The sequence below is a fragment of the Phaethon lepturus genome, unplaced genomic scaffold (genome assembly GCF_000687285.1).
Source record: "Phaethon lepturus isolate BGI_N335 unplaced genomic scaffold, ASM68728v1 scaffold49080, whole genome shotgun sequence".
Lineage (NCBI taxonomy): Eukaryota > Metazoa > Chordata > Aves > Phaethontiformes > Phaethontidae > Phaethon > Phaethon lepturus.
Window position 1 is genome coordinate 1 of NW_010513521.1, and position 22,411 is coordinate 22,411.

The 22,411-nt window shown below is 37.3% G+C and overlaps 1 protein-coding gene across 1 annotated transcript; it reads right to left on the reverse strand.

The window, feature by feature from the left end:
• Positions 1-4,950: 4,950 nt before the first annotated feature.
• On the reverse strand, positions 4,951-16,371 carry ASB7 (ankyrin repeat and SOCS box containing 7). The gene is made up of 3 exons (XM_010290244.1): positions 16,272-16,371; positions 12,833-13,093; positions 4,951-5,846 (listed from the first exon to the last, which is right to left on the reverse strand). Exons 2-3 carry the CDS (start codon positions 13,041-13,043, stop codon positions 5,143-5,145), a joined length of 915 nt encoding a protein of 304 aa, XP_010288546.1. The 5' UTR covers positions 13,044-13,093; positions 16,272-16,371; the 3' UTR covers positions 4,951-5,142.
• Between the last annotated feature and the right edge of the window lie 6,040 nt (positions 16,372-22,411).

Below are 22,411 nucleotides of genomic sequence, written 5' to 3' on the forward strand. Positions count from 1 at the left end.
GGGTGGGGGGTGGATAAAAAAGGTGGTTGAACTTATCAAGTGTAAACTCACACCCACCAGCTGAGAAACACATTGATGAGGATGCACAAACAGGATCACAGCAAAAGGATGCAGTCACCTAGTAAATGGCTGTTGCTGGGCTGAACAGGAATTGATCTGTTCATTTAACGGGAGTAGGTCTAAGAGTTTAGGAAATGCATTGTCTTGTACTCTGTAAAAAACAACAGCAGAATAACTGGAGAGGATATTTGGTTTTCCAGCATTCAAAATGCCAGAAAAAGCCCGTATCAAGAATCTGTAAGTCTGAAATATTAACATAAAACATGAATCAGGCTGAATTTAGAAAGATAATCACAAAGCGTTCATTGAGAAAGTGAACAAACTTCTTGAGTGAGTATCTAGCTCAACAGGACAGAGAGAGCTTTTAATTCTTTTCAACGGGATATCATACAAGTTATTTTAAAAGTTCTAGTTTGATTTTGTATTCAGTATGCCTCTGCTAGAATACTTGAGCTAGAAGTATGTTTTCATTGCTCTTTGAAAAATAATTCTCCACAATGAGTTTTAGATGTCTATTAAATTTCAGTATTTCTGGCACAGAAAATATGTACCAAAGAAGAATGTATTTTGGACTGAAAATTTATATATGGAAAAGCAGAATGCCAGTAAAGCTCAATGTTAAGTATAACAGGTGTATTTAGCAATGAAATTAAGATCTGAATATATTTGTGTGTGTGTATATATATATATTTTTTTTTATTTGTAACATTCCTGTAAATTCAGTCTTACTGAAATCACTATAGAAATTCAGCTAAGAATTTCTATACCATAATGTTTATCTGTTTTTAGGAGACAGTAAGTAAAATGCTCTGAACATAAAGACAGGTTTAAGATGCATTGTTACACTATTTTTACATTATAACAGAGTACAGCATAGGTGTGCAATGGAAGTGGGGGGTGGCTGTACCTTACATGCCACATGCAAAATTTTTTTTTTCCACACAGGCCTCTTAAAAAAATTCTTCCAAAGTATACATCTGTATAGAGATACAAAAAAAAAAGTGATTCAACTACTTAATATAAACAGTCTGATTTAGCAGCTACATTTTCCAATATCACACTGCGCAATTCTGAGTTCAGAGTTGAACAATCATTTGAAAGGCACCTTCCCTATTTCTAGAAAGAAAAAAAAAATGGGCTATGTCTTTATAAAGATATCCAAAACTATATTGGTCTCTAAAAAATAAGTACCTGCAATCTGCAGAAAGTAATTGTGATTCAGATGGTATTTGTCTATCACTGATCCAGGTAAAATGAAAACTATAAAATAACCCTCTTACCCTAGTTCCCTGCGTAACTCTGGATGACAAAACAGACCACATTCATTAGTGCAAGATTTTCAGCAGCACCCAAGGAAGCAGACAAAGCTTGCAATTCCAGTAAAGTTGTTCTATGTTATAACAAACATGAAGATACTGTTTCCTTTGCAATTAGCCACGTAATAAAATATGTAGACATCTACTTAATTCACTATGACACTTCTGTATTCATAACAGTTTAAACTATGCAAAGATCCTTTTAAAAATGTTCTTCCAGTAAAAAAAAAAAAAATCCCAGCAAAAAGTTATCTTTATTTAGCAAAGGAACAGAGACAAAGAATGTGTAAGGATTTCCTTAACAGGACTTTTGTCTAAATTTTCCTGCACATCTACCGTGCTGTATAAATCTAAACATAAAATTACACTCTCTAGTCAAAGCCAAAGATGTGCCCTTTGAAAAATTAAAAAAAGGAATGTAGATGAAATATTTGCAGTTTAATTCATTTGGTGACCTTTAGATCTTGTTCCAGATCTGGAATTAGTTCTTTGATACCTGTTAACATACACGCCATATTACACTCCTTTGGCCATATCCATTTACTTAGCTATTTGCCTCGACACAGACAAGCAGCTCTCATAGCTAGTCATAGACTCTCTTGTCTGCTACGTTATCGGAACAGTGATTCCATTAAATGAGAGCTATGGGGAGGGGGAAGCCTTCAAGCTTGTTTTATTCCCCTTTCTGAGATCATAATTGAATTTCTAGTATCTTAAAGTTTAGTGAAACCTTTAAGTATTTTCTCTAATACTTGCATTTTTTTCCTACCTCTGACATTTTCTTTTTAAGTTTTAATATTCTCAAATCCTATTCAACTTCAGCTTCAACATAAATCATTCCATCCAGGACTGTACTTGCACATGTTAATTATGTAGACATATACGGTACCAATCGTATCCTATACCAACCTATCTTCATATATGTTATATACATTCATCTCTATTTTAATTTTGCATCAGTGTATTCCAAGCTTAACCCCCTGACACTCCTAAAGAGGCAGGTTCAGATCTCATAGAACTGAAGCATTACACTGAAGCCCTCCACAACAACTATTTATCAGATGACCTCAGGTACTATGCTGGTTGCCAATAAACATTTTTGAGTAGGAAGTGTAATACAGCCATGGAAAAGGAAGGTGATTAATGAAGTCATTGAGCAATTTTCATCTTCAATATTGTTATTTCACAGGCAGAACTTTACTTATTTTTGTATTGTAAAAAAGAAAGAAGGGGAAAAAAGAAGAAGAAAAAAAAGAGACATGAGTAACTGTTTAAACACCAAGTCAATGGCAGACTCATGATGAAAAACTTTGTTCTTCCTAATTCCCATCTTGGTGCTTAAATACTGAGACACAACTACAGAATAAATTCCTTCCTCTTGGAATTATTCTAGGAGCAAAGGAATCTCTACCTGTAACCAGGAAGAATATCAGACCTTCAGGGTCAAAACCCAAAATCCAATATCTTCTCGCAGACTCTCAGGGCCAATACTGAGTATTTCTGAGAGCTTGGTTTCTTGCCTGTTATTCACAACCGGGGGACCTGGGCTAAAGGCCGCGATTATTACACATTACAATACCTACCAAAACAAAAAGAAATTCACATATGATGTTTTCTGAAGAACTGAAACTGTACAAATATGTTTCCTGAGTAGAAAAAAATAGCTACTTACATGTTGACTGCTAAATAGTATCCCATTCATATGAAGCATGCAACCACTTTCACTTGAAGACACAGATCGGTTTGATAACTTTCATAATTCACATATATTAATCTTTAAGCTTAAAAATTTTAACCTACTGCAAAAGTAATCACTAATTCCTGTTTTACTATCAAACATACTCTTGAAAACTTCAGATGCACATATAAAACTTAAGGCTATGGATTTTTATATTAAGCACTTAGTATAATCTTCAAATAAACAAACTAGAAATTCCCATTAAGCCCTACAACCAAGGCACTGTTACCAACCGCAAGACATAATTTCAGAAAGACTTCCACTAGAATAATTCTCTAAAAATTCTGTAAACTTTTCTTCTAGTAAATACATATTGCAATAGACGCAGAAACAAGATTCTTCCCCAAAGTGCTACAGCCTAAGATCTCAACAATTCCCTGTACACAGTCTGATCTAATTGGGAACTCCGCTACCAAAATCCCAGCTGGCTCTTTATCCATTTCACCTCTCCTACACCATCTTACTGAAGTGCTTATACATGAAAACCATGGAAGACGGTGTCTCAATATTTATAATAAGGGCAGAGTCTGTTTATAGCTGTTTGTAAACATATATTCATAATAGTTTTGCTCAAAAGCACAAAGCTGAAGTGTTTTTGTCAGCCCTAGTTGTGTCTGCTTTCCCAGTTCTCCCTCCATCAGCACAAAACTGAGATAGTTCCAATACTTTTACTTTGGCTACAAATTTAAGCTACTTTTTTGTAGGTGAATTTACTTCTCACTTAACATTAAACCCTTAAGGTATGGAATCTGCAGCTTAAGTCACAGTACTGGTTTCCAACTTTCTGAATTAGTCTTTAGACATTGAGGAAACACTTAAGCAGTCTAAACCTTCATACTTAGCGATACATTCGAAGACTGTGAAAAACTGCAAGCCTGGATAGTCTATCGCCTACTAATAACCCTGATGGTGCTACTATATAGCGAGAGGCTTCCAAAAAGGAAACCAGGAAGAAAAGCATTTGAATGAAAGAGGCAGGCAAATGAAACCAAAATCTATTAGTTCCTTGTATTTCTTATTATCGACTTCCACCTTTCCAAAAATGCTCTATAGATTTCAGATAAAAGCAAAAGTAACACCGCAAATCACAAAGACAAAAATGAAATTCCAAATGCTTATTTGTGTCAGCTGCTGACAACAGATCTCAGCTGATTTACCCCCAGCCCACACTAAATTTCAGTTTCATTACAGAGTATGTAGGGTGTTTAATTCTCATTAAAAACTACCACATCCAAAAAGCAAAAGGAACCACAGGGGAAAAAAGGATATATGAAATATCCCATCTTCTGTAGCACAAAGATTATCCTAGTAGGATGATGATCTATCAGGCCATCTAACATGTTTGAATTAGCAAAATCCTAATTGCTTATCAACAACTCAATGCTTTAGGCGATACCATAATTATGAAACACTATTATACAATTCCATGTTGAATGACAGGAAGAGAAAATTTTCAGTAGATCTAGTACACAAAAACCTGATAATCAAAAGTGACCAGAATGTTAGGAGCCTAGTACTCTTTCTAAATATCAGAAGTCATGATGAGTTAAAATCTCTTCTATATTTCAAAGACATCAACAAAATCAAATCAAAGCTACGCAGCACATGAAACTCCTTGAAGTTGCACGAATGATATATGCCATTTTGTTGTCTGGTGTAGGGGAGCAAGGGAGACAGAATGTGGGAGAACACAAAGCAGCAAAAGCTCTTTTCTGCCCCAGTTGTAGTGCCAGATGAAAAAGCAGACAACTGCAGAGTATGTGCATGACGATTAAAAAAAACAAAAGACACTAAGAAAACCCCAAACAACAAAACAAAACCCCCAAACCCAAACATCTTATGTGCTAAGGCCATTAATAAAATCAGATTTTACAGTTCACTTGTTTAAAATTAATGCTTCCTGTAGATATTTAAACAAAACTAATTGAAATGAAATATACTTAACATTAGCACCTTTGCCGAGTAAGAGATCCCCAGTATCACAATCCCTTCACCTTCCCAGAAACTTTCTAGTGCACTTAAATAGCATCAAAGGGCAGAGAGGAAGCATTTTTTTCTGGGGCTACATTCAAAGAAGGCTTTTAGAGGACACTGTGTCCTGTGATTAACTTCTCTTACATACATACTTGTCACTTCTTGTAAGAAATCCAGACAGGGTCGGCTACTTCCAGAAATACTTATTGAAACAGCCAGTGGAGTCTGTCCTTCATAGTTCCTTGTGTTAGTGTCTGCTCCGTAATTATACAACATTTGTGCACAAAGCACATCATCTCTAAGAGCAGACAAGTGTAAGGGTGTCTGTCCATCTTCCAAGCGACCCAAGTTTGTATCCGCCCCTCTCTGAAGGAACATTCGGCAGTAAGAGTGATTGCTTTTGATCACAGCGTATCGTAACAGGAAACCATTTTGAATGTCGATGTTGGCATTGTGATCCAGAAGGATTTTCACACAGCTTGACCTCTCTCGGATAATGGCCAGCTGAAGCGGTGTAGTACCTTTATCACTGAGCGGATCAACCTCAGCCTTGAACTCCAACAGGAGTCTGACAAATGAGTCTCTGCCATAGTGGGCTGCTACATGGAGGGGAGTCCAACCATCGTTGCTTTTTGCATTAATAATGTCACTTCTATATTCAGATTCCAACATCAAGCGTGCAATCCTCGCTCGGCCATGCATGGCTGCATAATGCAGAGCAGTGAAGCCTCCAATTAAGTCCTTAACTGTGGGATCAGCTGAAGTTAAAATAAAATTTAAAAATAATTAGAAGGCATTACAGTAATCCAGTGCTGCAAAAAAAAAAAAAAAAATCAAACAGTTGAATGTTAGTCTTTTCAGTCTTTCAGCATGACGGGGTTTTTTGCACTTCAAACTAATTCTTGCTTTCATGAATATACTATTTTTAAGAAAAACTTAAAGTATATTTAAGAAAGTTACACAAAGGAAGACTTTATCTTTCATATATATATGTTTCCATTCGACAAATAGTTTTCCACATCTTCCTAGCACACTTAGACTAATTACTCAAATCTCTCTGTCCATCCAGTTTTCCTCCAGCTCTACAATATTACATTTCTTTCTCAATGTTCAACTTCTTTATTTTCCCTTGTGTTGCTTCTTGGTCTTAAAAAGAAGCATGTGTAGAAACATCTGCTGTCCCAAATTGCGGATGTTTTGTGGTCTGGCAGCATTGTATTGTTTTTAGGGTGTAATACTGTATTAGGTAAAATGTTTCTCTGTGGTCTGCAGGATTTCCAAAGCATGTAGGATATATGTTATTTTAGATTATCTTGATAAAGTCTGTTTTTATAGATGATGAATCTGTTCTGAATTTATAGTTTTACAAAAATTTAAGATTTTACAAGAATGTAAGCATCTACTTATAGGAGGAGTCAAGAAAAAAGTTATTGCAGAATACAAGTGATTACACAGATCATTCCCCCCCCACCATAGCACAAAAATTCAGTCTGATTTATTAATTTAAAATTTAAAATAATCAAAACAACTTAGTTAATTTAATTTCTTCAGTATACCCAGACTTGTAAAGCAAATGACTATTTTCAGGTACCAAATTAATTACCAAAGAAAAGGCACCTGCCTCGTTACCACTTCTCAGCTACAGAACAAGCCAGGCTGCGATGTTTCGCCTTCCACCATCCGTAGATGTTGTCTGTGGGACACTAGAAGGTACAAACTACAATTTGGAAGTTTCAGGCACTTTCCTAACCTAAGTCTCCTAGCTGGTAAAGAGAGATACTACCTGCACAAGACACTAGCCTTAAGTTGACATGTTTTCAACACTCCTTTGCATCTACTGAAACAACTGCTGGGGTCTGTCCTTCACAGTTGCATGTGTTGTCTGCTCTGTAATCATACAATATTTGTGCACAAAGCACATCATCTTGAAGTGCAGACAAGCATAGGGGTGTCTGTCCACCTTCCGTAACCTTGACAGCCCCGTCCTTGCATCCTGGCATGTTGAATTCTTTTTGATTTCCTCATCTATACATACTGTGTTTAGAAGGAAAGTAACAGTGGTCTAGAAGGGGGGAAAAAAAAGAAAGGAAAAAAAAGAGTAGGACATTGTGTTGAAAACAAACTTGGCTGAAGGCTCTGAACACCCAATGCTCACACACATTGCTCAAGAGGCATACTTGCTCTCCTGTACATATAGAGAGGGCAGAGTTTGAGTGTGGTGGCAACAGAACAGAAAACAGCAGAGGGGAAGAGGGTGAAAGACACAAATTTGCATCTCAACATTCAGACCTGCTGTAAATTAGGTTCACAATACAATATAAATGACAAACTAGTTTAGCCTGAACACACAAAGGTGCTAAACCAGACCAACAGGAATAAGCTTTCCAATATGTACCTGCTGTGACCATATCCAGGTAACACACTGGGATAGACATCATATCAAAATAAAAGGACTGGCAAGAAAGTGTACAGAGTATGGCTCCAAAGGTGATCCAGCAACTTTAAGGATTTTTTTTAAAATGTAAAACGAAGACTGAGAGGAAAACAACAACAACCAAACAAAAATCCAACATAGAAACTAATGCAGCCTGACTACACAGAGAAATAAAATATAAGAACTGCCTCTAGTGTATAGAATAGGAGCCTTGAAGTAACAAGAGAAAGATTAAGGAAAGTTTAGTCCCTTAGTAGTGACAGCCTTCCTAGTCTTCTGTGAAAAGCAGAAGTTTCAGTGCTCTGTAGAGTTACACTAACCTGAGTTAAAGTAATTGATGAAGCATCCACAGGTCGGCAGGAAAATGAAGTCAGTGACTGAATAGGTGGTTCCTAACCTGCCCTATGATGATGTCCAAAATACAGCAAAGAATCAGTACAACCCACAAAGTCATTAAAGACAAAGATACTATTTCAAAGTGATGTTTGCTGCTCCCAGAGTGTCTTTCTTCACACTGCTCAGACTAGTCTAGATTATCACCTGACCGGTGATAAATAAAGCGAGTAGCATAAACATGAGAATTAAGATGCAGAGGAATGACACATTCTGAGAAGCAGAATTAGGAAGAAATATGGACATAATAGACATAAAAGCAGCAGCCAGGGCCATTTTACACCAAAAAAAAAAAAAATCATGTTGTGCCTCTTCCATACTGCATAGGGCATGCAAGTCCACCCCGCAACAGATGTGGGATTCTGCCACATTCTGTAGAATAGACTGTCTACTTCCAAGTTCAGTCAGAATGTGTGTGCGCATATATATGCGTTTTTATACAAGTTGTTGTAATCCAAACCCAACAATTTACTTGCAAAATAAGGATGCCCTTTACCTATGGTTTTAACAACCTTTCCGTGCCTTCCCTACTCCCAGAATTTCATTGCTTTTGATCACTGAAGTGAACCAAAAAAATACTAAGTCATGTAACAGAAGTGTCTCAACAAGAATAGGAAAAAAAGTTTCTCAGCTGGGCAACGAAGCAACACAAACAACTAACTGTCAAAAAGTAATCCTGGTAGCAAAACCTCATGATAAAAATATTGTAATTCCTGCTAAGATCACGGGCTTCTAGTGAGCTAATTGTTTCCTTAATCAAGGGGAGGCTGGTACAATTTTAACAAGACCAAAATATTGTCTGTTGCTATTCAATGTTTTGCTGCCATCTCCTGGAAAACTTTTGAACTTCACAAGTGCTTTTAGCAGAAGTTCGACCTGCATTACGTTGCCCACAATTTCCATCCCTGTGCTAGTGAAAGCAATGCTACACAGCTGATGTTGCCTTAAGAACTTGGGTTGTTGTAGGGCTTTTTGTTTGTTTTTTTTTTAAAGGCTTCAGTATTGGTATCATGCTGTAAAGTAACTCCCTCCTCCTGGAACACCATCAAGGTAAAATAAATTGGGACAGAATTCTCTTAGCTTACCTTTCAGAATCTGCAGAGGGGTTAAAAAAAAAAAAAAGCACCTGGTACAAGCTTATTTAACTAGGAAGGGATGAAGGCAGCACTTGCCAGCATTTCTTTATCTTGCCTCCATCCTGACTGTCAAACAATTAAGTTATTTCTTTTCAACCTTCCCATTAATTTGGGGAGAACAGAATCTAGAAATACAAACAGCTGCATTTAGTCACTTCTAATGTTCTTAAATCTAAGGCATAATACAGTGATATCAATCTTGAACTGCCTATCAAAGGTACCAAATTACTGCAATCCATTTCACTTGAGATTGAAAATCTGCAACACAATAGACATTCAGATTATTTTATTTCATGTTAAAGTTGGGCACCTAAGCTTGTCACTTGAATTCTGCTGTTGATGAGACTCTTTTCTAATACTGTAATCTAGAGGATATATAAATTCCTAAACAAGAAGTCTAATATTTCAGTTTCAATTTACAGCTCAGTGGGGTAGTTTCCCTTCTTTCATGACACCTTCATTAGGTCACTCTATCACGGTCTGATTCAGGAAGCAATGCTTCTGGCTTCCTAAAGTACTTGTATTATTTCAAGCTTACTTCCCCTAGTTAGGGCTTAAGGCTGACCACCAGGTTTAGAAATAGGCTACATACAGCTTCTCTTTTGAATTTTCTAGGGCAACATTGATACAAAAGACCTCTAGGAAAGCATTATTGTTCAGACACAGAAACACTTTATGAGCTGGTTTAGGGGGATGAGCATTTGTCATTCTCTAGTTTCTCCCAGATTCTGCGTGATCTTACTAAAATTTAGACACCTTGCAGCCAAGACGAAAAACAAATATATCTGTCTGGCTACTTCCTTCTGTTACTCTTCAATTTCTAGGAGCTTCAGTGAATCATTTCTTCACTCTAATACGAGTAACCAGAAACTGTCCTCAATTAATACTGAGAAGATATTGCCAAGGGACAGGTAACAACTATGCACTTTCAAGACTTCAGTTGGTCAGAATGTTAACAGTAGTGGTTGGGGATTAATAAAGCATAGTTCTTATCCAGCATTGGATTGTCTGTCTCAACGTATCATTTTGAAAGTAAAAAAAAAAAAAGTATAGCAAAGGAGAAAAAAGGCTTGTTACACAAAAACCCAGGATTACTAAATACTACACTCCCTATTTTTGTGTTTCTTTCCTGTTGAGCTTTGCGTTTCTAGATTGTTCCTATGGCTGGAAAGAGCTGGCTTCACAGAATCTTCACTTTATTAAAATGAGACAAATACACTAAGAAAGTAAAATTCAATGTTTTCCATGAAAACTAAGTTTCTCCATGATTCTGATCAGCTTTCTGCATTTCATCATTTGCTAAAGGATATTTGTTATCTGACCTATTACCTCTGTATCCAGTTGGTATTTCTGCTGGATTCATCCTTTAGTCTGGACTGGTTTTTAATGCATTTTCCCCATCTATCTGTGTCTCTTTGCTCAGCAGATAATAAAAAGCTTCCTCCTGTTCTACCACCTCCACTCAAATCAGCCAATCTGCATGCACAGCGCTGTCCCCTGGCTCTTTTCTTTGCTGGTGAGCAATGATGGAAGAGAAGAGAAAAAAAAAAGCAAACGCAGGAGGTGGCCAGGTCATGACTCCCATAAGACACTACCTTTTACTTCCAGGTCAGTGACCAGATTCCTTCTCAGCCTCTATTAGCCAAACTCCATTTCCATCCCACTACCATTCAGGACTACGTCAGTTATCTTCCAGCATTGCAGAGTCGAGGCACAGCACTCTACCCTCAGCAACAGCCCACTGTGGTTTTCCCATTCCTGTACTATGAAAATATTCCCAGCTCTGCTAAGCTTCATCCCTCTAGACAGCCACAACTCACCAGTTGCCCCTTCCTTCCCACTAGCATCTCAGTTCCCTCTTTCCTCCAGAAGTGCATCCATTCCCTCTCACTATCTTCTTTATTACTAATATATACAGTCAGTTCAATACTCTGCCAAAAGATTCATGCCAGAAAATTACTTTTTCCTTTACCCCCATATCATTTTGGTCCAAAGGGATTAAGCTCCAAAATCAAAATAATCCACTTCTTCAGAGGGAGGAAGATGGAGACTGTATGAAGAAAGGTAGACACAAACCTCTCATTAATGAGGCAAGCATGATTAACTTGGCTTTTAAGAGTCAGCTCATTTACTGCTTAATAGCTCATTTGTGACATTATTATGTTTTAAATACTCATTATCTTTTATGCCTCTGTTTTGAGGGAAAACAAGGCAAGGCAGAAAACAGTGCCAATTTTCTGAAGCCAGGCTCAGCTACAGGAAAGCTGCCGTAGATGACTAACCCTCACACTATTTGTTACTCAACTTTCTAGTCCTGGTGATTAAACGCTATTACTGCTTCCAGAACATCATTACAGGCAGTTTTCACAAGGCATCAGATTCAGCTGGTACTTCATATAGGAAAGAGTAACAAAAAAAAACCCAAAACCAAAACACTGCATCACCAATTATTTAACATCAAAACCTATAAAATGAAAATACATAGGAATAATATAAGAGTTGGTTTTTTTTTCAGATCATCTTCAAGTTTATAGAGTTAAAACCAACACATATCAAAACTTACAGCCTAATTTTGAATTATCAAACTGAAGTCTTGAGATTATCCACATATATTACATTTAAAAAGTAGAGTGTAAAGTTATTTATTAGTGCAATTTAGTAGCTTCCCCCCCCCGCTTCCAATAAGGGCATGAGGGCTTGCCAATATTATATGCTTAGAATCTATAGTAGGTATATCAATGGGATCCACTTGTTCAGGCTGTGTTTCACTATTGCTCCTAAAGAACATACCACTAACTGTGTAAATCCCACAACCTATTGCTGCCATTCAATTTTAAGGATGATCCATATATCTGACAAATACTGTGATACACATAAGGGGCCCATATGGCCTCAGATACATAAAGCATCAAAAAGATAATTTTAGTTTTATTGGGCCTGAAGACATCTTAGTTCAGAATTCATTTGACAAGAACAGCGCTCTTTCAAGAGCACTAATCAGAATGTGGAGAACATCTAATGTTCTCCATCATGTTAACATCTAATTTTTCCTCTCCAGTATCACATTAAAAGATTAGGACTATCCATTTCTAAAACTTTAGGTGGCCTTAAAAGAATACATAGCAAAAAGAAATTCTTACTGTACCGTTTGAGGGGTAATATCACTGAGTGTATCACTTAAACCAACAAAACTCAATCAGTTCTTGAAATAAAGCTTCACTACAGATGGATGCAGGAGAGTTGTAAAGTCAACTGGACTAGCTGACACTGAAGTCCTTGCTCAGAATACTGTTTTCATAAAGTTTAGCAGACTGTGTTAAAGCCTATAGAGAAACTCAGTTTTTAATGCGACTTGTTAACTTGCTTGAGAATTGTGGAAGAAACTTCCCTAGGATTTCAACTTAGGGACCTGCCTTCCTCTAATAATACTGCCTAACGGAGAAGAAAAACCTATAGTGAGTGCTGTGAGTGCATTTAATTTTACAGTAAGCCCTTCTGCCCTGTTTTCACAACGCTTATTCATTCTTTTAACAATTCCTCGGCAATTCAGGCGGGGGGGTGGGGGGGGAAGAAAAAAGTAGTAAGATATTAAGACATAAAGTTAATCTATTACCTCAACCACAGTATTCATCAGAAGGGAACAGAGATGAAGTACTACTCCAAAGAAATAAAAAAACCCAAAAGTAGTCTGATAACTAGTGGTGCTGGAAAGCCTTACAATAGGAATTGGGATAGAAAGCTGCGAGATGGATATCAGGATTTTTCTCTCTAGGCAACTCACCTCCATGTTCGAGAAAAACACGGACACATCTCTCTTTCCCTCTTGCTGCAGAGAAATGAAGCAAGGTCCAGCCATTGGCATCTCGACCATTTGGAGAATATCCTTGCTCCAGCATCTTGCGCACGGTGTGAACATCGCCAGCAGCAACTGCAGCCTGAATCTGCAACTCTTCCTGTAGTTCAGGGTTTCTCCGACAGTGATGGTGTAACATCCTAGCTGAATCTGGCTTTTACAGAAGCGTCATGAGGTCACACTAGTCACCTTGAATCAATATAAAGTATCAATAAATTAGTATTGGGACCAGGAAAGAGATATCTAGGAAAAAAGTCAGTACTAATTAAAAGCAATGCTAAGATTTATTCTCTATGTGCAGAGCAAAGTCATCTCATACGTAGGATAGAAACCAAACAATCTCACTGTTGCTAGCAAAATAGTACATGGTTCACGTCACTGAACTGCAAAAGAAAAGGACACTTACACATTTTAAGTAGTAAACATTTTCTTCAGAAATGACAGCAAACAGTCCACAACCAAAGCACCTGAGCAATACACAAAATGAAAAGCCTCCAGAGCCCAACATTCATTTAAAAATCACAACATGGTTAACATCACTAACTCCAGAGATACTGGTTAAATAGATGATCTAAATTGTTGCATGAAACAGTGCTGCATTGCTAGAGCAACTGAACTATGATATTCTTTTTTTTCTTCCTAAAAATATATCACCTCTAAGCTTCAGTGAAAATATTTTCATCTTACTAGTATAATCTTTTCTTGTGACCTACCGCACATGAATATTAGTAACACTAATGTTCAAACTGAAAACTTGAATTGTGTTTTTTCTCCCTGCTCCCCCCCACTTTTATTTTTTTTAATTAGAGTCTACTGTCTGTATTTTGGCTTGTGAACTTCTTTATTAGTACATAAAGACTGAAAAGAACCTCTATATTCCAAAGATCAAACACATAGATGGTAAGATACAAGACCTGAAAACATGTAAGTGCAGTTAATATAACCCTGTGAAACACGATGAGAACATACAGCAGAACAATTAAATTTATAATTACCTTTGTACAGTATATGAGAGAGCTGGGCCAAAAGGCCATCTAAAATAGCCACTGTAAAAGAGCCTAGATACAAGAATACACTGGGAAAGAAAGAAGTACTATAGTCCATGCTCTGTTTGAAAAGTACTCATCTGCAGTTCTACTTGCTACCCAGCTGAGGACAAGAAAAAAAGATACAGGTATTTAGGGGTTTCCCCCACAGTACACAAAGCCTGTTTAATATTTACATTTTCACATACATTGCGTATCATATCCCATTAACAGGTATTCCTAGAATGGAAAGGAATATCAGAAGAAAGAATAAAAGCAGGGTATTAGAAAGGTAATGCTGAGCAATAGGAGTCTCAGGAAATGTTAAAAAACTGTTGCAAGGGGTAACAACACAGAACTAGAAGATAAAAAAAGAGAAAGAAAAACATATTTAGATTCCTGTAAAGTTAACCAAGATTAAAGTACAAGGAGAAGTTCTAAAGACAAAAATGAAGTTTAGGCAAAACTTAACATTTATAGCAAGCTTGTTTTATTAGGATGCCAACCCACATCATCACCTAAACCTTCTTTTACATAAATATCGTAAGGATTTCCAGATCCTCATGATTCATAGGTCATTCAAAAGACATTGCAATCAACTCCCTGTATCCCACTGGGCAATTGTTTTCCTGTGATTCAGATATATACACAGACAAGAGAAAAGTGAAAACATCAATCACTGCCATCTTTCCAGATAAAGGCACAGATATCTATTCGCTCTTCTATAACCTAGTTGTGCCCATTGCAAAGAAGTTATTTATCTGCTTCTTGGAGAGATATAAACTCATAATTAACAGGTAGCTACAATGACCCTACTTACATTGCAAATATGGAACTTACATAGAGCAAATGCCTGTCTTTGACATTTATAAATGCTTTAATTTACCATGTATGGCAACAACCACTATTTCAGCATCAAGTTATGAAAGAAGACTTTTTAGCTCAATAGGTTATACATGGCTTAGGTACTGGCTTTGTTTTGTTTTATAGTATGAACTCCATTATCTGACACTGGAAGAAAAGGGGATTTACAAACGAGCAATTGCTAACTCAGTAGTTCAGCTTTTGCAGCATATTCCAAAATCAAACTTGGTTAATCTGATGACAATGGAAGTATTTCTATTGACTCTAACAAGCTTTTGCTAAGCTCTTTTCTAAACTCCAATTTGCACTTCAGAACATGCTCACCTCTAAGACAGTGAGCTTGACTTCACTCTGGATCACACCACTAATAGTACTGTTAATGAAATTCCAACTACAAGATCTTTCTTTGGATTTACAGGTGAAAACTGACAGTAGAACCTGACTGAGAAGTATCAGCCAGGGGGAGAGCCTTCAAAAAAAAAAGAAAAAATCAGAGCCTGCCCCTTTGCCCCTACTTTCTGAATGCATACAAAAACAAGATATGAAAACTTAGCTCTCAAACTGAGAATATCTGATCGAAAGTTAATATAAACAAACTTTCTACTGCCATTTTACAGTCCCTTCTTGTAAAGGACTAATACTTGTAAGATCTCATGTGATTCTGAAAATTAAGGTCAAACTAGTTGCTCAAAATGCTACAGAGATAGGATAACTAAACAGATGAAGAGAAATGGGATTTCTCATTTAAGGGGACAGCAGTATCCGCCCCACAAATATCTATGAAGACAGTTGGTTAAGAAAAAGTGAAGCTCTTTATATCACACTTCTCAGCTGGTGGGTATATTTGTAATGCAGCATTATAAAAAGTTGGCACTGGCCCCATATGTTGCATGTGACTAGCAGAGCTTATTCAAATTCGCTAGTACTAAAGTACATACGTACTAAAACATACAAAACAGAAGACAAAGTCAGGCATAAGCAGCTCCTTTTATCACTTGCGCAGTTTCTGTATATATCTACTCTTCTATCTCACCCCTATGGCAAGCAATGAAATTCAAATTACAAGAATACTTAACTGTAACATTAAAGGTTTCAGGATAGTTCTAGGTACACACCAGCTTTGAAAACATTTTCACTTCTGCTCCATAGATCATTTAAAATTCCTGTTTGCACATTCCCCATTTACACCATCAATCTTTGGAGAAGGAAAGGAAGACTACTGGAAGTCATTAGCCATTTGGCACTTAATATTTAATGTTCTGCAACTGTAATCAATCTCATTCAGAACACAGTATGCATTTGTATTATTACATATTGGCTTTCTCCACGCAAGCAAAAAAGAAATGGAGGGGGGAAAAATGTACCTATACATTCTTGGTTATAATGATTGTATAGTGCCTTGAAAACGGAGGACAACAACATCTACTTAATTGATTTTGCAAGTGCAACAGGATAAATTCAATGTGTTCCTGAATTACCTTATAAGAGGTTGTCACTCTTTGATGGATGTCCCACTCTTCATTGTCTTCACTATTCATAATCTTGTGTGCCCATGTGTGTCAAAACCTGCTACCCCTTAAAAAAAAAATTTGTATTAGTTGCAGAGAGTAAAAGTGAGAGGTCTACTTACTTCTACTTTGTACCTATGCTAGAACACTACATTTTAATGCAGTTATGCCAGAAAAGGCCCTAAAGTATGTTTGCTTTCATTATCAGACAGTCCTCCAGAGTCTGGGGTGCAGAGAGTTTGCTCCTGCCAGATGAGGAAAGGCAACGGAGAATATTTTGTGGAAGACAAAAGAAATGAGAGGTGTGCTTCCTCTCTGGAGTGAACCTTGAAGAAACAGTCTAAACTCTTCTCTAAGTATTATGTATATCTGCTCCTCCCATGGAACAAGAATGGATGCAAAGGTTACAGTAGGTATTTCTGCCTGACTGCTCAACATCTCCCTGCGGGAGTCGGATGCCAGGAAAAACCTTCAGGATCCATTTAACTCCTCCCAATCCTTTTTGTGTTTTTTGTTTTGTTTGTTTGGGGTTTTTGTTGGGGTTTTTTTGTTGTTGGTGGTGGTGTTGGGTGGTTTTTTTTCTTTTCTTTTTTTTAAATCTCCATCCCATCTATGCTTCCCTATTTAAAAGATAAAACCTGACAACATAGAGCATGGACTTCTCTGTCCTTTAACCGGACTTCTAGTGCCACCAGATAGTCATCTCTCCCTCATATGACATCAGGCTAACACATGCTACATTTCACAAAGAGGTAAAGATACCTTTACAACACAAGCAATACCACCACCTCAAAAATCTTCATCCTTTTCTTCGTATAGAAAAACTATCCTTTTAGTATCAAAGTTTACTGAATGCCAGTTACAATCCCTATCCAGTTTCTTCCTTCCTGACCCTTCTTCCGTATCATCTGCAGTCAACAGGATCAGTCCCAACGTTTGATCGTTTCTCACAACACTGTTGAGAGCCCGTACTCATCAGTGTTATTTCATTAATTCTTTGTAAACCTCTATTTGACCCTTCGTTCACTTTGGCTGCAAGCTTCTCATGACAGGACCCCTTATCACGTGTGATAATATAATAAATAAAACAAGCATTAATTACTTCACTGTATAGCAGATCACACAAAACCAACTGTGACTTGTTTCTTCAGCAAATGACTTGCCCCAGAACAATTATATGTACTGTGCAGCTTTTAGCTTAAGTTAAAATTTGTCACTTAATGGAACATAAAATCTTGTTTCTCGATGATAGCTCAGAAGGAGGATGAAAAAAGCTCTCTTCATCCCTCTTATGCACATTTTCCAAGAGCTCTACTTCCCAAGATAAAACATACAAGGTCTGCAGATATGCTCACAGCTCTGCACAAAATTGCACTGCCATGACCTAATTTGATCACATTTCTAGCCTTGTTTTTTTGCATAGATGATCAGTCGTTAGTTCACCCTTTTTTTTTTTAAATTTTTGCATGATTTTCACTTTAAAACCCACACGTTTTTTATTAGCTGATGCAAATTAGAATTGCATTGACTTCACAGACTACAGACAAGGTAACAGATTGCTCCACTAAAAAAGTAACAAGCTTTTTTTTCCCCCCAAAGGAAAATTAGCTGCATATGGCAAGAGTAAGATCTGCAACAAGAAGTCATTTTTAGTGAAAGTAAAGTTCGCTTACTCAATGACTTAAAGTTTGCTTAAAATACTAATAATTGTAGTAAAAGTAGCACACTAAAAGAAAAATTTAAAAAAGACAAACATCTTCATTACCTATTGATAGCATCTCATGTTGTCAAAGAGATCTTAGCCTTTTCTACATCAACATGTCATTTCATTAAAGTCATTGCAAACATCATGTGGAAAATTAATTCCGATATATGTATATACTTAAAGAAAGTTCAAGGTTGGTACTAAAAGCAAGACCTTATAATACAGTATTTTGCTCATTCAGGTGGCTTAACAGATAGACCTGATTCCTAAGCCCTAAAACTACACATCTAAGAGCAGCACAAGGACTGTAATTTATCGATGCTAGCCTAACTCTATACAACAAGGAACGTGTACCATTACACATGACATTTAACAGCTAGCATAGACCTAATCAGTGTAGATCCTAGCTGGGTGAAGTATTCCAAGACATTTAAATCAAATAAACAAACAAACAAAAGCCCTGTGGAATAAGGATAATCACATTAACATTCATTACTCTCACAACCTACTTCTCCCACCCATTTCAAAACTCGGGCAAGCTAAATGTATTCTCACTCAAATGGCATTTTAAAAATGGTCAATACGTGTTTAACAAAGAAACTAAATGTGACTATTATCTTCATACGTCGCCCAGCTTCCTATTTCAGGAGCTCTTAAGACAAGGGAGTAAGGCAAATAATCATGTTACAATTTGTGTTCTCATACGACAATCGTAAAGTTTGCAGGTAACATGTGAAATACTTAAATTTCAGAGCGCTTTATAACCCTGAATATATTTTCTGCTAGATGTTCTACGCTACATCCCAGACAGAGAGCAAGTGAGGTATCCAAGTGGCTGAGATGAAAATCACCAAGCAACACATGCTAATTGCTGTGTCTGAAAGCAATGAGTTAACAGTGCATGAATCCAAAACATCACAGAGGAACTGTTACTTCAAAGAAAAGAAGCCTTTACTCTTCATAAGCGTTCATTAAAAGTTACAAATATCTCATCAGAGCTTCCGTAATGCCATCCCGTAGCTTGGACATACTAAAATTAAAATAACTAAAAGAGTTAATCTAGAAGTCCTCCGTCAACTTCAGGTGTTCATAGCACGGTATGATGCTGACTGGTGTTGTCATATACTAATATGCAGCTGTTGCATTATTACATTCTGCAGATGGCTGAATCTGAAGTACAGAAGTATCGTTTTACTAACTATCACCCGTTTCACAGAGAGGTTGTGAGGTCTGACTTTTGGGCCTGACAGAGAATTAGTGAAATCACCCACCTCAAGTAACTTCAGGTCTGCAAACTGGAAAGCAAGGGAAGAGACTTCACCTTCAGAAAGCACTGGTAACAGATCAGCCATTAACCATCCTCAAAATTCCCACCTGTACATTGGCAACCTTAACCACAAGCAGAGCCCAGTGAAGAAAATACTGCAACTCCTTCCAAATCAAGGACCTCAATGCTAGTGCTAAAGCAAGGCCTTACGGATCTTTCTCAGCAGAGAATGCTGCATCAGGTTCGCACAGCCACAACTCTCCTCCCTCAAGATGTGCTTTGACAAACTGCAGGGAGCTTGTGCTCTGCAGCATGCTTGGAGATACTCTTGTACCAAGCATAAAATACAATCTCTCTTCTAACTTACAGTGGTGCTGTTACTAAGTTTTAACCGGTAAAAGTCAGATGAAAGCTTAGTCTTAAAAGTAAGTAATAACTCATAACAAGTATTAATGTATAAGATTTATGTATTTTAACATGACTTGCTATCATTAAAGACTCCAAACACCAATATTTCATAGAATGACAGAAATAGAAAACAATGGCTAGCTCAAACCTCATTAAAGCAGTCACTTCAGTAGTTATATTTGTAGCATAGCTGATGAACAAAATGAGTGCTGCTGATAGAGTTTACTTCATTCAACAGTCTCTGGAAGACTCTTATTTGCTCTGTATTCTTTTTAATATAGTCTAAAAGAGTTCAAGTACACAAAACCCACTGCATGACTTCAGTGGATAAAGCAAGTTTTTCACTGCAGTATCATCATTCTGTAAAGCAAATGCTGGAACAACGGAAAAACAGCCTCTCAGACAGCACATTTCCTTTAAGGGGTTAGAATTCACAATAAGGCAAAACAAAAACCAAAATAAGTATATAGCATAAAGATTAAAAAAAAAAGTAAGGGAATTACTATAGTTGCAATATGCTGCATTTCTTCCACAGATCAAAAGCAGGACTTCAGCACATCATTTACCTCTGTTCCTTGTTTTGACCATGTGCAAATTTCTGCCAGAAGCTAATTCCCTGGTTCCTGTGAACTCAATTCCAGTCTCTGCATCTGAATCAAACTTTGCAGCACTGGCATTTCACATTAGGAAGTAGCTTCACAAATCAAATGGAAACTCACATTTCCTTCCATTAATAAATCCCAAAGATCTTACGACTTATCAGCACCAAGAGGTGTCCTGTTGGAGTAGCTACATTAATGCAAGCCCTGACATTAGACACACCAGGTGGGTTGTAAAGAGGGTGTTAAACCAACTTCACATGAAACAGGTGTGCCATAACTGCACTGGGAAGTTTGTACTAATGTATGTCTGTCTCGCCATTAGCATAAAAATCCCTCCTGCAATCACACTGGGCATGTTCACATATTCTACTAATACTCGTGGGTTTGCAGTATGCTATCAAAATAACACAGAATATTTCTTCCCTGTACTTTCAAAATGCATCTCAGAATTTGTCGCACTTGTGTTACAGGGGGATTTTCTATTTAATCTTTGACGTGTAGCAGCTACTTTTTATCATATGCTAAAGACACCTATATTTTGCAAAAATGATCCACCCTTGACAAAGATTGCTGTCAACAGGTACTGCTCTTTCCCCTGCAACTAATACTAAAAAATAATTAATTGCTGACAATAAAAAACATTCTGGTACAGTCAATGACATCTCTGAAAACATGACAAAGACCTGAGGGACCTATGTAGAGGATGTATTTGCCAAAATAACACACACTTATCTACGTTTGAAACAGATTAGAATGGATTCAAGACAGACTTTGCATGAAAAAAATGTGCAGAAACTCCATTATTTGGACCACACTAACAGCAGGACGCAGAAAAAAGCAGACTGACATCATTCACCTCCTCACTCTTTCTAGAGCTCATCTCTTCATCTTACCACGGAAAACAAGCAAATCTCCCTACGAACTGCTCCCCTTGAAACCAAACCTTCCTCCTACCAGCAGGATTCAGTTTTTGATGACTCTTTCCATTTTTTCCCCTTAAGCACCTAACAGCATTATTTCCTTCTGTGATCTCAACCCAAAAAGTAACTACTTGCAAACAAACACCATCCAATTAGCTGAATTTCAATTTTTGCAGCTCCGTTACAATGCAAAAAAACCTGACCCATGCAAAAGTTAGGTACGACTAAACCAACATAACGCAATTACCACAACATACTTAATAAAAATTTTTGGAATCAGAGCAGAAACAAACCCAGTGCTGCACCCATAAATTTGTGAAAATGATTTAAGAAAAGACCCTTTTAACTCCCCAGAGTAAAGTAATTTTCAGGGACGTTCCTGAGATGAGGAGATCCAAAAACATTAAGTAGAAATTCATAATCAAAATGTTTGCAGATTAAATTTAGAAAATGACAAAGCGCTACAAGAAGAAAGAGGAACAGTACTTCAAATGGGCTTCAGAGCTTTCAGACTTTTAGGGCTCAATAGCAAGTAGGTTTTAAGAGAACAAAGAAATGTAATGCTACCTATTCAAATCCATCAAAAACACAACAAGAGGCCCCAGTCCCAGCCAAACCATGTGCCTAGGATGACTGAGAATCTACATGAATTATCACCTCTCTGGAGTTTTTTTTGAGTGCTGTTTTCTTTCTTCTGTCTTATTTTGTTCTTTGGAGTCACAATTTTAAATTCTCCTTTAAGACAGCTTAAACCTAAAAAAGAAAAGTAGAACTGAGCCACACAATGACATAGAAGAGAGAAATAGAGAACAAAAATGTTTAATAACAAAGCAATAGCAGGTCAAAATCGAAAGAGTCTTAAAAATTAGGAAGGAAAAGGTTATTTACCTAAATCGGGGCCTTAACTCTAAAAGAAGGGCACTCTCTCGGGATACTAGAGGGTTGGATGGGCAGTAACGGCAGGACCGCTACCCTGTCAAGCCACCTCCTCCGGGGACTTCAACCAAAAGATAAGTACTAAAGAATGGGACAGGAAGTAACCCAGAAAGCAGAGCTGCTGGGAAATTAAAATCACTCCCTTGCAAGAGTTCATACTTCAGGAACCGTCAAGCGCGCACACATACAAAAAATAAATTAAAATAAAATACCAATCCCGGGCGCGGAGTTTCAGGGCCCGGCGGCGGGGAGGGCAAACCAGGGTGCCGCCG

What these genes read in the sequence shown, in the direction of transcription:
- ASB7 (XM_010290244.1), bottom strand. Translation starts at nt 13,043, where the DNA reads ATGTTACACCATCACTGTCGGAGAAACCCTGAACTACAGGAAGAGTTG. An exon ending in TGTTTTTCTCGAACATGGAG is followed by an intron (nt 5,847 to 12,832) that starts GTGAGTTGCCTA and finishes TTTTAACTTCAG; the next exon opens with CTGATCCCACAGTTAAGGAC.